Below are 14,742 nucleotides of genomic sequence, written 5' to 3'. Positions count from 1 at the left end.
TGAATAAATTTTCGTGATATAACCGAAAAATATATAATAAAAGTCAAATGGATGTTTGGTTCAAAAGATTTGGTAAGCATGCTAATATGGGATTTTTCCAATTTAGGAACTTTGTGTGCATGGTTATTTTGATCAATTTCAAATTTGATAATTCGTCGTATATTTACAAATTCTCTCTTTAAAAAAAAAAAAAAAAAAGGGTTCATGTTCGTTAGTTTCTATTTTAGAGAACTCAAATTTATCATTTCTATTTTAAAAAATCCATATTCATAAATTTTTATCTTTGGAAAATTCCTATTTGCAAATTACTGAAATTTCATACTCGTATTTTATATTTTGAAAAGTTCATGATCAAAATTTTCTATTTTGAAAAATTTGTATTTGGAGCTCCCTAATGTGGAAATTTTATCACTTTCTATCTTGAAAAAATTCATATTCATAAATGTCTAATTTAGAAATTTCATATTTTTATAATTTTTCAATTTAAGAGTTTTGCATCTAGAAATTCCATGTTGATTTATGATTTGCTAATTTGAAAATTTTATGTTCTTTTGAAACTTTCAATTTTGGAAAATTCGTATTCGTAAATTTCTAATTTTGGGAACTCGTCCTATATTTGTAATTTTCTATTTTGAAAATTTTATCTTTTATTTCTAATTTGGGAATTTATCATATATTCATAGATTTCTACTTTAGGAAATTTCAGATTTCTAATTTAGAAACTTCATAGGTTGTCCATTTAGAAATTTCACATTCATAATTTTCTAATTTGAAAATCTTTTTCACAAATTCTTATTTTATCTGATTTGAAAAATATTTGCACATGTGAATTTTTAATAGAAAAATATTACTGCGTGAACTTTAGAACATGATATGAAATTAAGATTTTTTCAAAGTTTTCTCCTTTTGTGCGAAATTCGAGGAATCATTTAAAATTGAGAAAATCTTAACTGAATAATCTGTTTAGCAAATCCAATATAAATTGATGATGATTGGACTCTAGTATTTGTATGTTGACCATAGGATAGTTTTAGATTGTAATAAAGACCGATCATTTTGATAGGATGAGTTCAGTGTCTAACACCTTCTGAAACCTCGTAATCTTATCCCTTACCTATTTCTCTTATATATGGATTGATCCAGATCCATTTTTGAGTCATTTTGGTTCCTAGACCTAAACTAGGTGGCGACTCCTAGTTCTAAAAAAATCTCTCATTTATCAATCGATTTTTCCTTCATTATTTAGTGAAAAAGAGTCGATGCGATTTCACAAAGATTTTGCATACTATGCCTTTTTGAGTTTTTGTTGGTATTTTGGACTTGGATCAAGCTTTTGGAATCATTTTTTTAGGTAGATGTGTGCAATTTAGAGTGTCTACACCACCCACAGGGATTATCCCGACTTATCTGGTATGGGTGGTTTGTGGGGGGTATTGCATCTACCATGGGGATTTGAGTGATGTATGGTTCTCTAAGAGAAAGTGGAGTTGAATTGATTCAATGTCAAAATTTGAGCGGCATAAATACCCCCACTTTTTATTTATATTTAATATAATGAAGATTATTTTGATATATATATATATATATATATATATATATATATATATATAATAAATAAAACCATAATTCCACCATCCTAAAATTACGTGAGTTGGTTTTTAAAATATAAAAAATATCCTTTTTTTTAACTATGTAATCTTCAAACCACCTATTAATTAATATTTTAAATTAGAAATAAGCCCTTCATATACATATGCGTTTGTACACACCACCTTCTAATCAATAATAATAATGATGTATCTGATCATTTTAATATTGTAAATTACTTATTTCAATTTATCAGAATCCAAATTCTTACTTATTATTTTGAGGAATTCAATACTCTAAATTTGAGTATTGTTATTGACGACTTAAATATTAGAAAAGTTGTGATAATCTGACTCCCCCATGTAGCATATTCAAAATATTCTCCAGACGTGACATGTGCTAAAATCTTAAATTTTATGCCTCGGGATACATATATAAATATTCTTAAATATGTATAATTGTGTATCCCAAGAATAAAGATCTATGATTTAGTGCATGCCACATCAAGAGAGTACTTTGTGTATGACACACACACGTGGGGTAAGCGAGAAGGCACGTGGCTTATGCGACTCTTCTCCTACACTAAAGGTACCTTTTCAATCCTTTAAGATACGATTTACTCTTCACTTGCACCAAGGGTACTACCTTTTCAATACTTTAAGATACGATTTATTAATACAAAAAATCGCCGAGGATTTGGTCTCCTCTTTTAACAACATCGGTCAAGGTTTCGAGTTAAAAGATATGCCTCCCTTCTGGAGAGAGTAGTATATCCTTTTCACCGAAAATAATAGAAAATGTCTAGTCAAAGTTCTTAAGTCCACGTCATCTAAAGACACGTGTAGAATATAGACAGTCCCAAAATAAATTTGTGGAATAATTTAAGACAGCTGGTGACCAATCATCCCCCAACTTCAAATTTTTTTGATGGTTGGATGAACCGTGGTGTTCCAGCTGGTGCTTTAATGTATTGTCCGTGTGCGCGTTTTTAACTGTCACACGCCTTGTACTATATAAGGCGTCCTCACACTCTCTCACCCTCTCATTCACACAAACTCCCTCAACACCAACACCAACACCAACAAATCTCAAACTCAAAAAACAATTTTTTTATTTTCTTTGGTCTACTAAACAGTACAAAGCCCCTTTTCTCAAATGCAAACCTTCAGTCACTATTCTGACCCACAATACTTATGTGGGTCAGGTGACATGCCGGAGTCGTCTTCATTGTCGGATTCTAGTACCCGTCGATCTATCTCTGATGAAGAGGTCTTTTTAGCATCAAATCGTCCGAAACGGAGTGCTGGTCGTAAGAAGTTTAGGGAGACTCGACACCCGGTTTATTGGGGTGTGAGAAGGAGGAATACTAATAAGTGGGTATGTGAGTTACGCGAACCTAATAAGAAGACTCGTTTATGGCTTGGAACGTTTGCAACCGCTGAGATGGCTGCACGGGCTCATGATGTTGCTGCATTGGCACTAAAAGGACGATCTGCTTGTCTAAATTTTGCGGATTCAAAGTGGCGGTTACCCGTGCCTAAGTCTATGGATGCTAAGGACATAAGAAAGGCGGCATTAGATGCAGCTGAAGCATTTCGACATTCAGAGACAGAAGAGGAGGTTTCAAAGGATGGGTCTAAGTCCGATGATGTGATGATGTCCTCGACAACGGAAAATGTGTTTTACATGGATGAGGACAAAGAGTTCGGAATGCGAGGATTGCTTGCCAACATGGCAGAAGGGTTGCTACTCTCTCCACCTCCAACTATGGAAAGTGGGCTCAATTGGAATGACATGGAATATGATGCTGACGTGTCTTTATGGAGTTACTCTATATGAGTTTATCATTGCTAGACATTTACCTTTTTTTTTTTTTTTTTTGGAGTGTTTGATGCTTGTACCCTTCTATTTAATTTTTTGGCTAGGGGGTATAAATAGTTGTCTATAAAAAAAATACTAGATTTTTATATATAAGAAAAGAAGTTTAACTTAATTGCATCTCTTTGGAAAAAAAAAAAACTTAAATACTGTGCAGATGCTGAGGTGGCACTGAAACTTGCCAAATGTAATATGATTGAAGGGTAACTACCCATTGGGCCCACCATATCGGCTATGGTCCCCTATCACTTGTGTACATCACCTTATCTCTCTGATCACTAATAAAAATAAATAAATAAAAAGAGTTAAAACATATGATAGAATTTGATCATGAACAACCGGACGTGGTCGTAAGGCAAGTCACCTGTATTAGCAACTTAAATAATAAGACTAACTGCATAAGTAAACACAACAGAAGAAAATAGAATACAGAAGGAAGGCTAATTTCAAGATGAGGGGGTCAACCTTGACACAAATTTTGTCTTAATCATAACCAAAAGAACCTTCCAATCTTGATCATGGTCAAGGGAAACATGAATTCAAGGCGAGAAGCCAAAAAAAAAAAACAATTTACATATTAATTTAGAAACTTTGACCTTTACATGAACATTTCATAATTACATAAGGAGAGTGGTGAAGGATGGGCATGGGACCACATTCACCTGTCTTAGCCAAACAAAAGGCGACGCCTTGCTGATTTGGATAAATTTGAACTTGACATGCTTCTCTTTTCTTTCGAAAGGCCTTTTGTCTGATCCTTGGGATTTTTGGCTGCTGGATCATCTCCCTTCTTTGCCTGAACCGATACTTTTTTTGAGCGATAAAATTCTGTAATGCTGAGCTGGACACCGCTTGGTTTTGGAGATTCTGAATTTTCACGGTCACCACCTGATTTCAAGCTGGATTTCCTTCTTCGTGATTTTGATTCTTTCATTTCCTAGAGAATTCATAGAAACAGAAGAATCAAGAGCATGGACATAGCAGGTCATGGAGGACTTCGCTTCAAGCAATTAACCATGTGCACGATAGGGAGCAAACTTATTCATAACTGGCAGTAATGTTGCTACTAACCACACCAACAATGTTATTTGACTATCTTTTTCAAACATGCAGGTATGGGTCTCCATCGACTTTTAAAAGGAGAGTAACAAGATGAAGTGTGCAGTTTCATAGAGATAACAGCCACCAAAAAAAAAAAAAAAAAGTTTTCCATTTATTATTTCACGCTATGTTCATTTCAACTAGGCCTCTGGGAGGGAATTTATTGTGGCTCCATCATCACCCATGTTCACTACCTACAATCTTCAAGACTGCAAAAAACTAGGGCTTGATGAAGAGTCTTTATCCACAAGAGTAAGAATGTAAAAAGAGAAAATGGAGATGCCCAAACCTATCTACTGATTAAAAAGAGAACCCCAAAGGTTATCTTTTTTGGCTTATCATGTGTATCCCCACCCTTTTCGCCCACAGTCACAAGCACTGCTCCCTCGGAAAGTCCTGTGTGCAACTGGTTGAGTCAAGGGGCAACAGACCCTGGAGGATGGCCCCAAGGAATTCATTGCTTCGTGGGGGGTTTCAAATACTTGACCTACCCTTCCTGAGGAGCTTATCAAGGCTCGGCTTGCCACTAGGCCAACCCCTTGGGGTATCTATCAGAACTGAAAGCAATCGGGTCCATCAAGAGAATCTGCTTTGAGGGATAAAGTTGTCTTTATGTACAAGAGTATCTGTTTTGAGAGATTTCTGTATCATCCTGATGAAAGAAAACCAGAAGTTTTGAGGCCAAAGAGTACAAGTAGTTAACAAAAGGAAAATTAGATTCCTCATTCCCCAAAGAGAAGAGTCTTTCCCCAGGGTAGGAAAGTTGAGAGACCTTAGTTGAAGGAAAAAAGGCACATAGCAGGAGCCACTTGTCACAGGTTCACCGTGCAACCAGAATTTTTTCCATTTTTAAATGTTCTAGAAAAACTAGAAACTTCTAGAAAGGCCTGGAAAACTCTAGAAAAGTGTGGAATACTCTGGAAGAATCTAAAAGGTTCTAGTAGTGTTCCATATTGTACATAGTAGATAGTGCCGTACGTGCGCTAGATAACAAGGGGCTAGGTCCGTGCTACACTGCAACATTCACCTTTTTGTTGCTTTACGGGTTCACAACCTGCCTTGATGTATTGGATTCTTAGAAAAATACCTGAATTAACAATTTGGTGCATTTTAGTATGAGTACGTGTTTCTGAGATCTTTGTGAGAATTGCTAACAATGCATGGATGATATAATTATTTATTCTTTTATCAGTGAAACATTATCTACAATTCAATACCCAGTGGGTGTTGTTACATCCTCCTCTTCATTATATTTTGTTGCTTCTGATTTTATGGATGGACTAGAGTTTGCCTTTGCCGTTCAGGGTCAAGGGGGGGATACAAAAAAAATAAAGTTGAAGGGGATGAAGAGGAAAGGCAATAAAGTGGGGTAGTGTGGACCCCACTCCATTGTAGCTAGAGTGGGAAGTTTATACCCCACGAATGTAACTGGGTAAATCGGACTTGAACCCATGACCTCAGAGGAGTTATTCCACATTGGAGGCCTCCACTGGCCATGGGCCCAAGTTTACCACTAGTCAGAATAGCTAGAAGAATAATCTCGAACACAAATCGACAATTCCTTCATTAGGAAGGAAGCTAGATTTCTTGCCTTTAAAAAACCTCGTCTTCACACTTAAACCTATAAAAAATAACTATATAATAACACTAGAAGTGGAAGCAGAAGAGGAATACCTTTTCCTGCAGAAATCTGTCAACTTCTTCTGGAAATGCAGCCTGAACAAGCTCCATATTTTCATCAGTCAACAGAAACCAGCCTCCGTCATCGACAAGAATCTCAGGGCCATCGGGCTCAGCCAATAGATCGATGGACTCACTCGCTCCCAAGAGCTCTTTCTGTATATCACTCTGTTCAGTTTGGATTGAATAGCTAGTACTCTCCGCAGCAGGGGCAACTTTCTTCCACTTGACCAAGTAACACAGGTAGCCATATCTTATCTTCACACGCTGAATAGAATGGAACTCATATTCTCCATGTAATAACAAATCCTTGGTTGGGTCTGAAGCCATCTCTCTTAAGAAATCTGTCGACAGCAGAGGAAGCATTCTCTGCCGTATGTATGAAGGGTCCCACTGCTGATGGTACCCTAAGAAGTCGATCAGCGCTTCAACCTTGGGTTTGTCCCACAATAGAGAAGGGCATTCATCTTCTGCAGGACGAACAGAGGATACTTTAGTGGTTGTTGACAATATTTGAATAAACAAAGAAACAAAAAAACAAAACAAGACATGACAAAAAATAATCCAAGTCCTAGACATGCACATCAAGAATGTACAAATTCAAAACTTGGACTAATGAATTTAATAAGCCTTGGTTGAACCTCAAATTATATGCTAACATGGCCAAATCTCCAGAGAAAACCAAAGGAATGAGCAATGAAGGTTTGTGATGCAGCTATAGGAGTAGTAGTGTACCAACTCTTGGCAAACCAAGTTGCCCGAGGAGTTGATACTATCAGCCAATTGTTGGTAATTAGTCATAAAGTTTCTTATTTGGGTAGGTTTCTAAATCAGAAAAGTATCTTCTTTGTAAGCCTAATTTGTAGGAGGTCAGGACTCAGAAGATTAGGAAAGAGGTATACTTCTCATGGGATAGTGTAATGGCATTTTTGCAATTGCTTTAACATTCCAATGAAAATCCTAAATTTCACACAAAACGGTAGATTCCAATCATAAACATACCACTGAAATTTCCGTGGTTCTGGTCCATATACATTTCAATGATCTCATCGTTAGGAAAATTCTTCTCCATGGAAATTTTGCTGCAAATGTTAATTTGCCAACTTTCATGTTTCTTCTGTTCTTTAGTTTTCCTATCCTGCCATTTGAAGCCCCATACAATGCTGTTATTGAAGGAAAGAGATGTATTGAAGATGAGCAGTGAGTAAGAAAAAAAAAAAAAGATGAAACAGTAAATATCAAATAAATAAATACCATATTGCAAGTAGAGCATTCACATTTAAACCCCACTGGTTTTTGCATGCAATTTTTGCTGCCATTAACTTTACAATACTCGCAAGAAATCTTGAGATGAGCTCTCTTGCTGCCTGGATGGCCACAGTTAGAACAGTGAGGAGATTTTATCTTTGGTGAGTTCTCCTCTGAAATGGGTACATCACAATCCCCTATTTTTCTAGCAATCTGATATACTGGAATATCCCCATTGCCTACTTCACGTAACCTGTAAGAGAAACAACTGTTGTAAATATAAAAAGTGAAACATTCAGGTCAGAATCTAATTAATACAACAAACCAACCTATTCAAGATCTCTTCTTCGGGAAACATACGAACAAAGCGTAAAGCTGTTTCAACCCCAATCCCAGAGACCCCACTTAAATCATGGTCATTCCCCACCAATAAAGCGATGGCAACTAAGTGTGCTCTATTCAGCCCAAGACCAGCTTCAATATCTGACATGTGGTAACATTCAAAAGGTTCCTGCATTAAATGTAATAATGCTTATTCTTGCTAAGGAAGTGAAAAATTCGTTGAATGGTAATTCAATCTGTACATGATCATCATGAAAGAAATGGAAAAGAGTAAATATGAAGATCTTGTGGAAAAAAAATAATCATAAAAAAAAGGAGAAAAGAGAGGGATTTGAAAGGAAAATAACCAAAGAGAGAATCACACACATGGCAATGAAAGAGGTAGGAGCCCAAGTCTCTATTACAAATCTCACATTTAGTGCACTTTTTTTAGACAAGTCTTTTAACGGTTTTGATAACTTCTCAGTATAGACAAACTGTTTATTTTCTTTTGTTCAAACTATTTCTTCCAGTACCAGTTTTTCTAATTATATCACTTCTGAGATAAACCTTTAACCAAGTGATATGGTAATCTTCTTAGAGAATTTAATAGATCGTCACTAGTATCTCCAGTTGTTCTCACTCTTATCTTACTATCAGTTGCTTTTACCTTTTTCTATGTACCAGTTTGGTTTCTCTACTAATTTTTCCCCTTCTCTGCATGTCAAATTTCATAAAATCAAACCTCATTCGTATCACTCTTATCCTTCTTTCAACATGCCTAAAGCCTATTTATTTTCTTTATTACATCCTATTTTGTGCATTGATGACAGCATGATCATTGGTGATGATGCTTCTACTAAGCAACAGTTGAAAGACTATTCATATAGGTTTTCTGATATCAAAGACCTGTGGACCCTCAAATACTTGCTCAATATTGATGCAACTCACATGAGAAATGACTGTTATTAATGGGTCTCTCAAAGATGAGGAGATCCATCATCTCAAAGTTGATGGCAATCCACCTGTCGGTTGTACCATACGTGAAGACGCTAGAAAGTAGATCTGTAAGCCAAATTGATTTTGGACAGGAATGTTCTTCAAATTTCACTCTACAACTTCGAAGGAAGTTTATACAGAGGTCTGGAAAGCAGAGTTGAAAGACTCCTCATTGTACACCAATTCTTCCTCAAACAGAAATAGCAACTAATCTAAGAATCGAGAACCTTTTCTTTACACACATTTCTAATTACATACAATTCCCATTAGCAAGTCTAGTACAAATAGAAACTAACCAAAACCCAAGACTTCAAAATAAAAGGCTAATTTTACACTCAAAATCATCATCATCATCGAAGCCTGCCCTAAAAATTTGGGGTCGGCTCAAATAGACTGAAACAGGAACCTAGCTCAATGAACTACTAGAAACACAGCTCGAATAGGAAACTGAAAATATGATGGGAATGGGCCAAATTAAGATGGATGTATGGTACTGCGAAAAAACCCATTCTGAAAGTGGATTAACCCACGTTGTGAATGAGCCCATTTGGGATTGGACCAGATCATATAGCTTAATTGGACCTAATAGAGGCTAGAAATTATCCTGATTATTCTGGGGTCAGCTCTTGAATCAAGACATTAAAGTCACCATCATGAGAAATGGCATAATTGATGGTATCAGATTGCCAGCTTAGTTTATGTATATCATATGGACCACACAGCTTAACACAGTTAACTGCCTACTAGGAGTATATATATATATATGATTGGTAAAAAAGAACAAATTTATTAATAGAAAAGGAGGAGCAAAATAAAAGCAAAGGCTCTAATGAGAGAGCTCATCACTAGAAGGAAAAACAACAAAGAAATATTGCTAATTACATATAAAAAAATCCAATCTAAAACCAAAGTGTTCAAAACAACAATCACTAAACTCTGGCATGAACGAAGTCCAAGCAAACAAAAGAGCTCAGATTTTCAAGACAAAGGCTACAAGATCCTCCTCTCTCCATCAAAAAGTCTTATATTCCTCTCCTTCCCCATAGACCATCGCACACCAAAGAGAAGGTAGAGATATTTTCAAAGGCACAAAACTGGAGGCAATAATCTCTTACACAACAAAATATAGAGATAAGTAAGATCATGAGATATTATTGCAACATAGAAAAGAAAATAAAATTTGGGAATGCCAATGAAAATGCTAAAATCAAGATCATACTTTGGAATTGGGACGAAGGCATTTTACCACACATTTGGCCCCAAATAGAAAAGCATCACTGTCAGCTGTTAGGCAAGCATCTACAAGACCTTCACTATTTAATTGGGCGCAAAGTGCCTCTGCTTCGCATCTTGCTTTTATTACCGGCATCCCAAGGAGTTCGAGCAGCTCCTGTCAAGTCAACATTAGTCCATACGTAGACTAACTATTCCAAAAATGTAACAAACAAAAGAAATATGTACGTAAATAAAACTAAAAAGGTGCTCCAGTATGATGGTCATCACCCTAACAAATATATGAAATGTTGTAACAAAACAATAAAACGTAAAAAAATGCGAAATTTTGAATTATGCATGGATATATGAAATGTTGCAAAAGATAGAAATTAACATAAAGAATTAGAAATATACCTGCCAATATTGGATAAGTGTCAGGTACCATTGTGCAAAGTGCTTTTGAAACTTCAACATGTGTGTTTTGACAAATGAGGAATTATATAAAATAGAAGCTTGATCCAAAGGAAAAAACGAAAAGGCCGGAAACAAAAAGTCATATCGAGGGAAAGATTACATACACCAGCTCTATATGAGCACCATACTCAAGGGAAGTGTCAGTGTGTTTGCCTCTCCAACTATGTGCTGAAAGGGAAGGCTCATTCACTTGCAGAATCTGTTTTACCCTCAAACAATCTATCGAGCCCAAAGTTTATTTCCAAAATCCACCATCCAAATAAACACATTCTTGAGCCTCAGTCCACTCATAATCACAGCCTTTGAGTGTGCTACGAACTTGGGGAAACTTGATAGCCATGAGAAAAAGAAATTCCACTTTACTAGAGTAAGTGATTCCATAAAGTTTCTATGTGGTAATATCATAGACCTGGGATCAAAACCATACCTAAATTGGTTTTCTAAAAGAGGTCATGGGCTCAAAGTTCAACCCTTTTTATCCACATTTTGACAAGGTTTGTAAAATAAAGTCCAATAGGGAAAAAAAAAAGAGTAGACTTTTAAGAGCTCTCAAAATTTTACGGAAAGGAGGAGAATGGCAAGGAGCTTATAGAATAGTGGAGGGACTCCAGTGGGTGAGTTGTTTTTCACCTAGTGTGCGGCACTTGCAAACTAGCCCCCAAGTATGGGCGTCGGGTGATTGAGGTGCACTTTGCACTTCACAGCTACACATCATCATGAAGTCATTATCATGGTTGTTGCTCCTAGACACTTTAAATCACACAAGTCACTAGGCTACCCAAGAGATTAACCCAACTAGAGCATCTCTCTCGGAGCATCTAACACTAAGAGAAACTCTTGATATTTCCTCACGTGAAAGATACATGGGAAAGAGGGCATTTATATAAGACAACCTAGAGCATTCAATAAGCCATATATTCAATATCATCAAGAGAAAGTACTAAGTTGTTGAAAATGGCTGTAAGGTCTGATCTCTTGAAGACTTATTCAATGACTCTATCAAACTTTGGACTCAACTTTTGCTTTCTTTTCTGCAATCTCTATTAATAGATGTGCTCTTTCCAAAGCAAGTTCTTTGTATATGTTCTTTCAAACAAGTACATCTAGTATGTTCTTTTGAATAAGTTTCTCAAATACCCATTCTATGTAATGGATGTTCCATTGATATTTGTCTCTTAATAGAATTCACATCCTTGTGTTGTAAGTCCTATTTCTCAATTGAGACAAGGTCTTGTGTCTTATTCTAAAAGTAGACTATGTTCAAACAAGTTAGATAAGGTCATTTAAGCATATATCCAAGACACATTTGGGAAATATATAAAATAAATATGCAATACGGTCTCTAGAGGATGCACAACCCCTTTTTTTCCTAAGCAAGCAAGTTAGTGGTTAGTAATTAGTAGATAAAGGTGGGTTTTTGAACCCAGGTCATGATATCAACACTCACAGACTTTAACCAAGTTAGCAAGCTGGCACCTTGCATACCCATTAACCCCATTGAAATATGTACGTCATTGAAACTCAAAATAGAGTAGTTAGATTCCCTTGCATATCATGGGAAGCTCCAAAACTATCATTGAAGGAGCAATAAAAGTTCACATAAAATCAGACAGTTTCCTTGCATATACATAAAATTGGGTAGCACAACTTGACACAGTAGTGCAATTCCCGAGCCAACTCTATTTCCTCGGGAATGTAAATAACTCTGTCGTTTACAAAAAAAAAAACATGATTTTTTTCTACCCTTAAAAACCAAGTTTTTCTTTGATATTTTATTAATTATTCTCGTGGGTATTTAGACTCTAAGGATCCTTGTCTCAAGTTATTCAATTCGTAGTTCATTCCACAAGTTTCTAAATTTAACAAAAAATTAAACAAGAAAAAGGGAAAATGGCTTTATTTTAACACTTTGTTCCATAAATTGGTTCACTATTCATGAGTCTTCCACGAACTAAGTAATAATAAAGAAAAACACATAAACCCTATAACATGATCACTAAAAGGAAAATTCAAACCCAAACAAGAAAGAGTGAGAAATAAAATTGCTCACAACGACTCACCACACACTCTCGAACGCATTTCGTAAAAGCCCCATTTCTTTCGACAGAAACCCCATCATCCGCCTTGGGCAAACCAGACAAATCAATCCCCGAATAACGGAAAAATCTCTCGATCCTCGCCCGAGCCTTTAATGGAGAGGGTACCCCATCAACAACAAATACTGGAAATGCTCCAAGCTGCAAAATTTTACTTCTTTTTTGATAAATTCGAAACAAATGTCAAAAATTGAACCAAAAAATGGGGGGGAAAAGAAGGAGATTCGAACCTTGGAGAAGAGATTAATAGTTCTGAAGAAAGTGAGTCTGAGGTGAGGATTTCTTGCTTTGTTCTTGAGAGCTGTTTCGTGTTGAACGATCCAGAATGAGAGATCGACTGCTACTCTCTTGTTTCGAAGGAAATCGAATCCTTCGTTTCGGGTGTAGGGTTTTAGCAAATCCCAGAAGTTCCCTCCAACACCCATATTTGCTAATGTGCGCCGATTAGATAATTTTAGAAAAAAAACCTAATTAAGAGAGAAAATGAGTTTCGTGAGTCTCTCTGTTTCGTCTTTCATCTCTGCTAATTTACAGGAGAGTGGAAGACGAGAGGGCCTGGAGAAGGTGGTTTGTTGCCGTTATGGGTTTATATTTTATTATTTATATCTTTTGGGGTGATTTAGATATACACCACCACGTTATGGTGAATATTTGAGATGCCCCTAAAGTTTTTTAAATTGATGAAACGCCCCTTGACCTCGGTATTATCTTATATACTGAAATAAAATAACCGGAGGGTATGTTTGTTAGACTTCGTATCAAAAATTGTTGGGAACCCCATTTTTCCATGGAAATTTACATTTTCCTATGTTTGATTTGATTTTCTTTTTTCATGAAAATAAAATTCAACCTTACTCTTCTTCTTCAGCCCTCCTCCTTCTCATCTTATAATAAGAGTCACCAAGTCGAGGTTCGGGAATAAGTCGGCAAGAGAAAAATTCGAAATATATGATAAATTCAGAAGAAAAAAAAAAAAAAAAACCGAGCTAGGGTTAGGACCGTATAATTGTTCCTACTAGGTGGTGTTCTCATATTATTTAATCAAATACCATGTTAAATTATAATAATAAATCATCAAACCCCCGTATTAAATTACAATCATGAGTGCAAGTTAAGTTTCATTAAATCAAGGTCATCTTCTCTTACTAGTGCATCAAGGACATCTTTTATTTTGTCTGATTTAATCACAAAGTTTACGATTTAATCGTGAAGTATGCAGAAATCAAGATTTAATGAAAAAGTCGTGATTAAATTGGTGAAGAAAAATGTCACAACTTTTTCAATTAGTCGTAGATTTTGGTGAGTATGATTTCTCATGCAAATTAAGATAATAATGATTCCCACCCAAACTTAAAGTTTTCATGATAAAAAGAATGAAAAATTACTTAATGGGTCTACGGAAGGGATTTCTTTCTAAATATCCCCTAACTAGGGGTATCAATGGGTATCCATTTAACCAAAACCGAAACCGATAAGATAGCTCTGGATACCCTATTGATCGAATTGATTAGAGTCGGATCTCTTGGAACCAAATCAATTGAGGACCAAAATCAATAGGAACAGATAAGAATAAAGAATGAGAACCAGAACCATTTAAAGAGAGAATTTCTTACGGTTTGGATTTTGGTCCAATCAATTTGAGAATTAAAATTAGAGTCTATCAGAATCATGGTTTTAAAACTCGACTGCGGCGTATCGCCCGAGTTAACTCAATATCGGAGCTGAATGAGACCAACTCACAAAGTCAATTTTTTTACCGAGATTTAGGATTCACGTTCAATTTTTTTATTTTTTGAACGAGACGTCTCAAACGTATCAGAAAACTCGTCCAAGATGACTTGGTATCTGACTTGGACTGGACGAGATGAGACGCGAAACCAAGTTTTAAAACTATGATCGGAATTGGAACCAAGAAAATTTAACAATTCTGGTTATGGTTCCTTTAGGAATCTAATTGGAACCGACCCCATTGACACCCCAACTTGCAGGGGACAATATTTGTGGGCTTTCATTAACTCGCGCCCAAGTCAGATAGACTGGAATGAAGGAAAATAATTCGTCTAGCGGACCACAAATCTTTGGGACACAGCTTTGTTGTTGTGTATTCAAGCCCAACCTAAAAATGGGCCTAAACTAAAGTTCA

At 36.0% G+C, this 14,742-nt stretch overlaps 2 protein-coding genes across 4 annotated transcripts; one reads left to right on the top strand and one right to left on the bottom strand.

Moving 5' to 3' along the window:
- Nucleotides 1–2,623: 2,623 nt before the first annotated feature.
- On the top strand, nt 2,624–3,580 carry LOC147393610 (dehydration-responsive element-binding protein 1B-like). Its single transcript, XM_086455443.1, has one exon. The coding sequence runs from the start codon at nt 2,743–2,745 to the stop codon at nt 3,424–3,426; it is 684 nt and encodes a 227-aa protein (XP_086311569.1). The 5' UTR covers nt 2,624–2,742; the 3' UTR covers nt 3,427–3,580.
- Nucleotides 3,581–3,917: 337 nt separating this feature from the next.
- LOC147393609 (5'-3' exonuclease family protein) lies at nt 3,918–13,171 on the bottom strand. Of its 3 annotated transcripts, none has more exons than XM_086455440.1 (8): nt 12,830–13,171; nt 12,564–12,740; nt 10,034–10,204; nt 7,824–8,005; nt 7,501–7,747; nt 7,249–7,384; nt 6,241–6,716; nt 3,918–4,402 (listed from the first exon to the last, which is right to left on the bottom strand). In XM_086455440.1, the coding sequence occupies exons 1-8, from the start codon at nt 13,022–13,024 to the stop codon at nt 4,133–4,135; spliced, it is 1,854 nt and encodes a 617-aa protein (XP_086311566.1). In that variant the 5' UTR covers nt 13,025–13,171; the 3' UTR covers nt 3,918–4,132. The 3 variants fall into 3 exon arrangements, with proteins under 3 accessions (XP_086311566.1, XP_086311567.1, XP_086311568.1); XM_086455441.1 differs by having other exon boundaries at nt 6,241–6,713; XM_086455442.1 differs by having other exon boundaries at nt 10,061–10,204.
- Nucleotides 13,172–14,742: the final 1,571 nt, after the last annotated feature.

This window comes from Akebia trifoliata, chromosome 10, assembly GCF_017979445.1.
Source record: "Akebia trifoliata isolate Shusen 1 chromosome 10, ASM1797944v1, whole genome shotgun sequence".
NCBI lineage: Eukaryota > Viridiplantae > Streptophyta > Magnoliopsida > Ranunculales > Lardizabalaceae > Akebia > Akebia trifoliata.
This window is presented reverse-complemented; position numbering and strand designations above follow the sequence as displayed.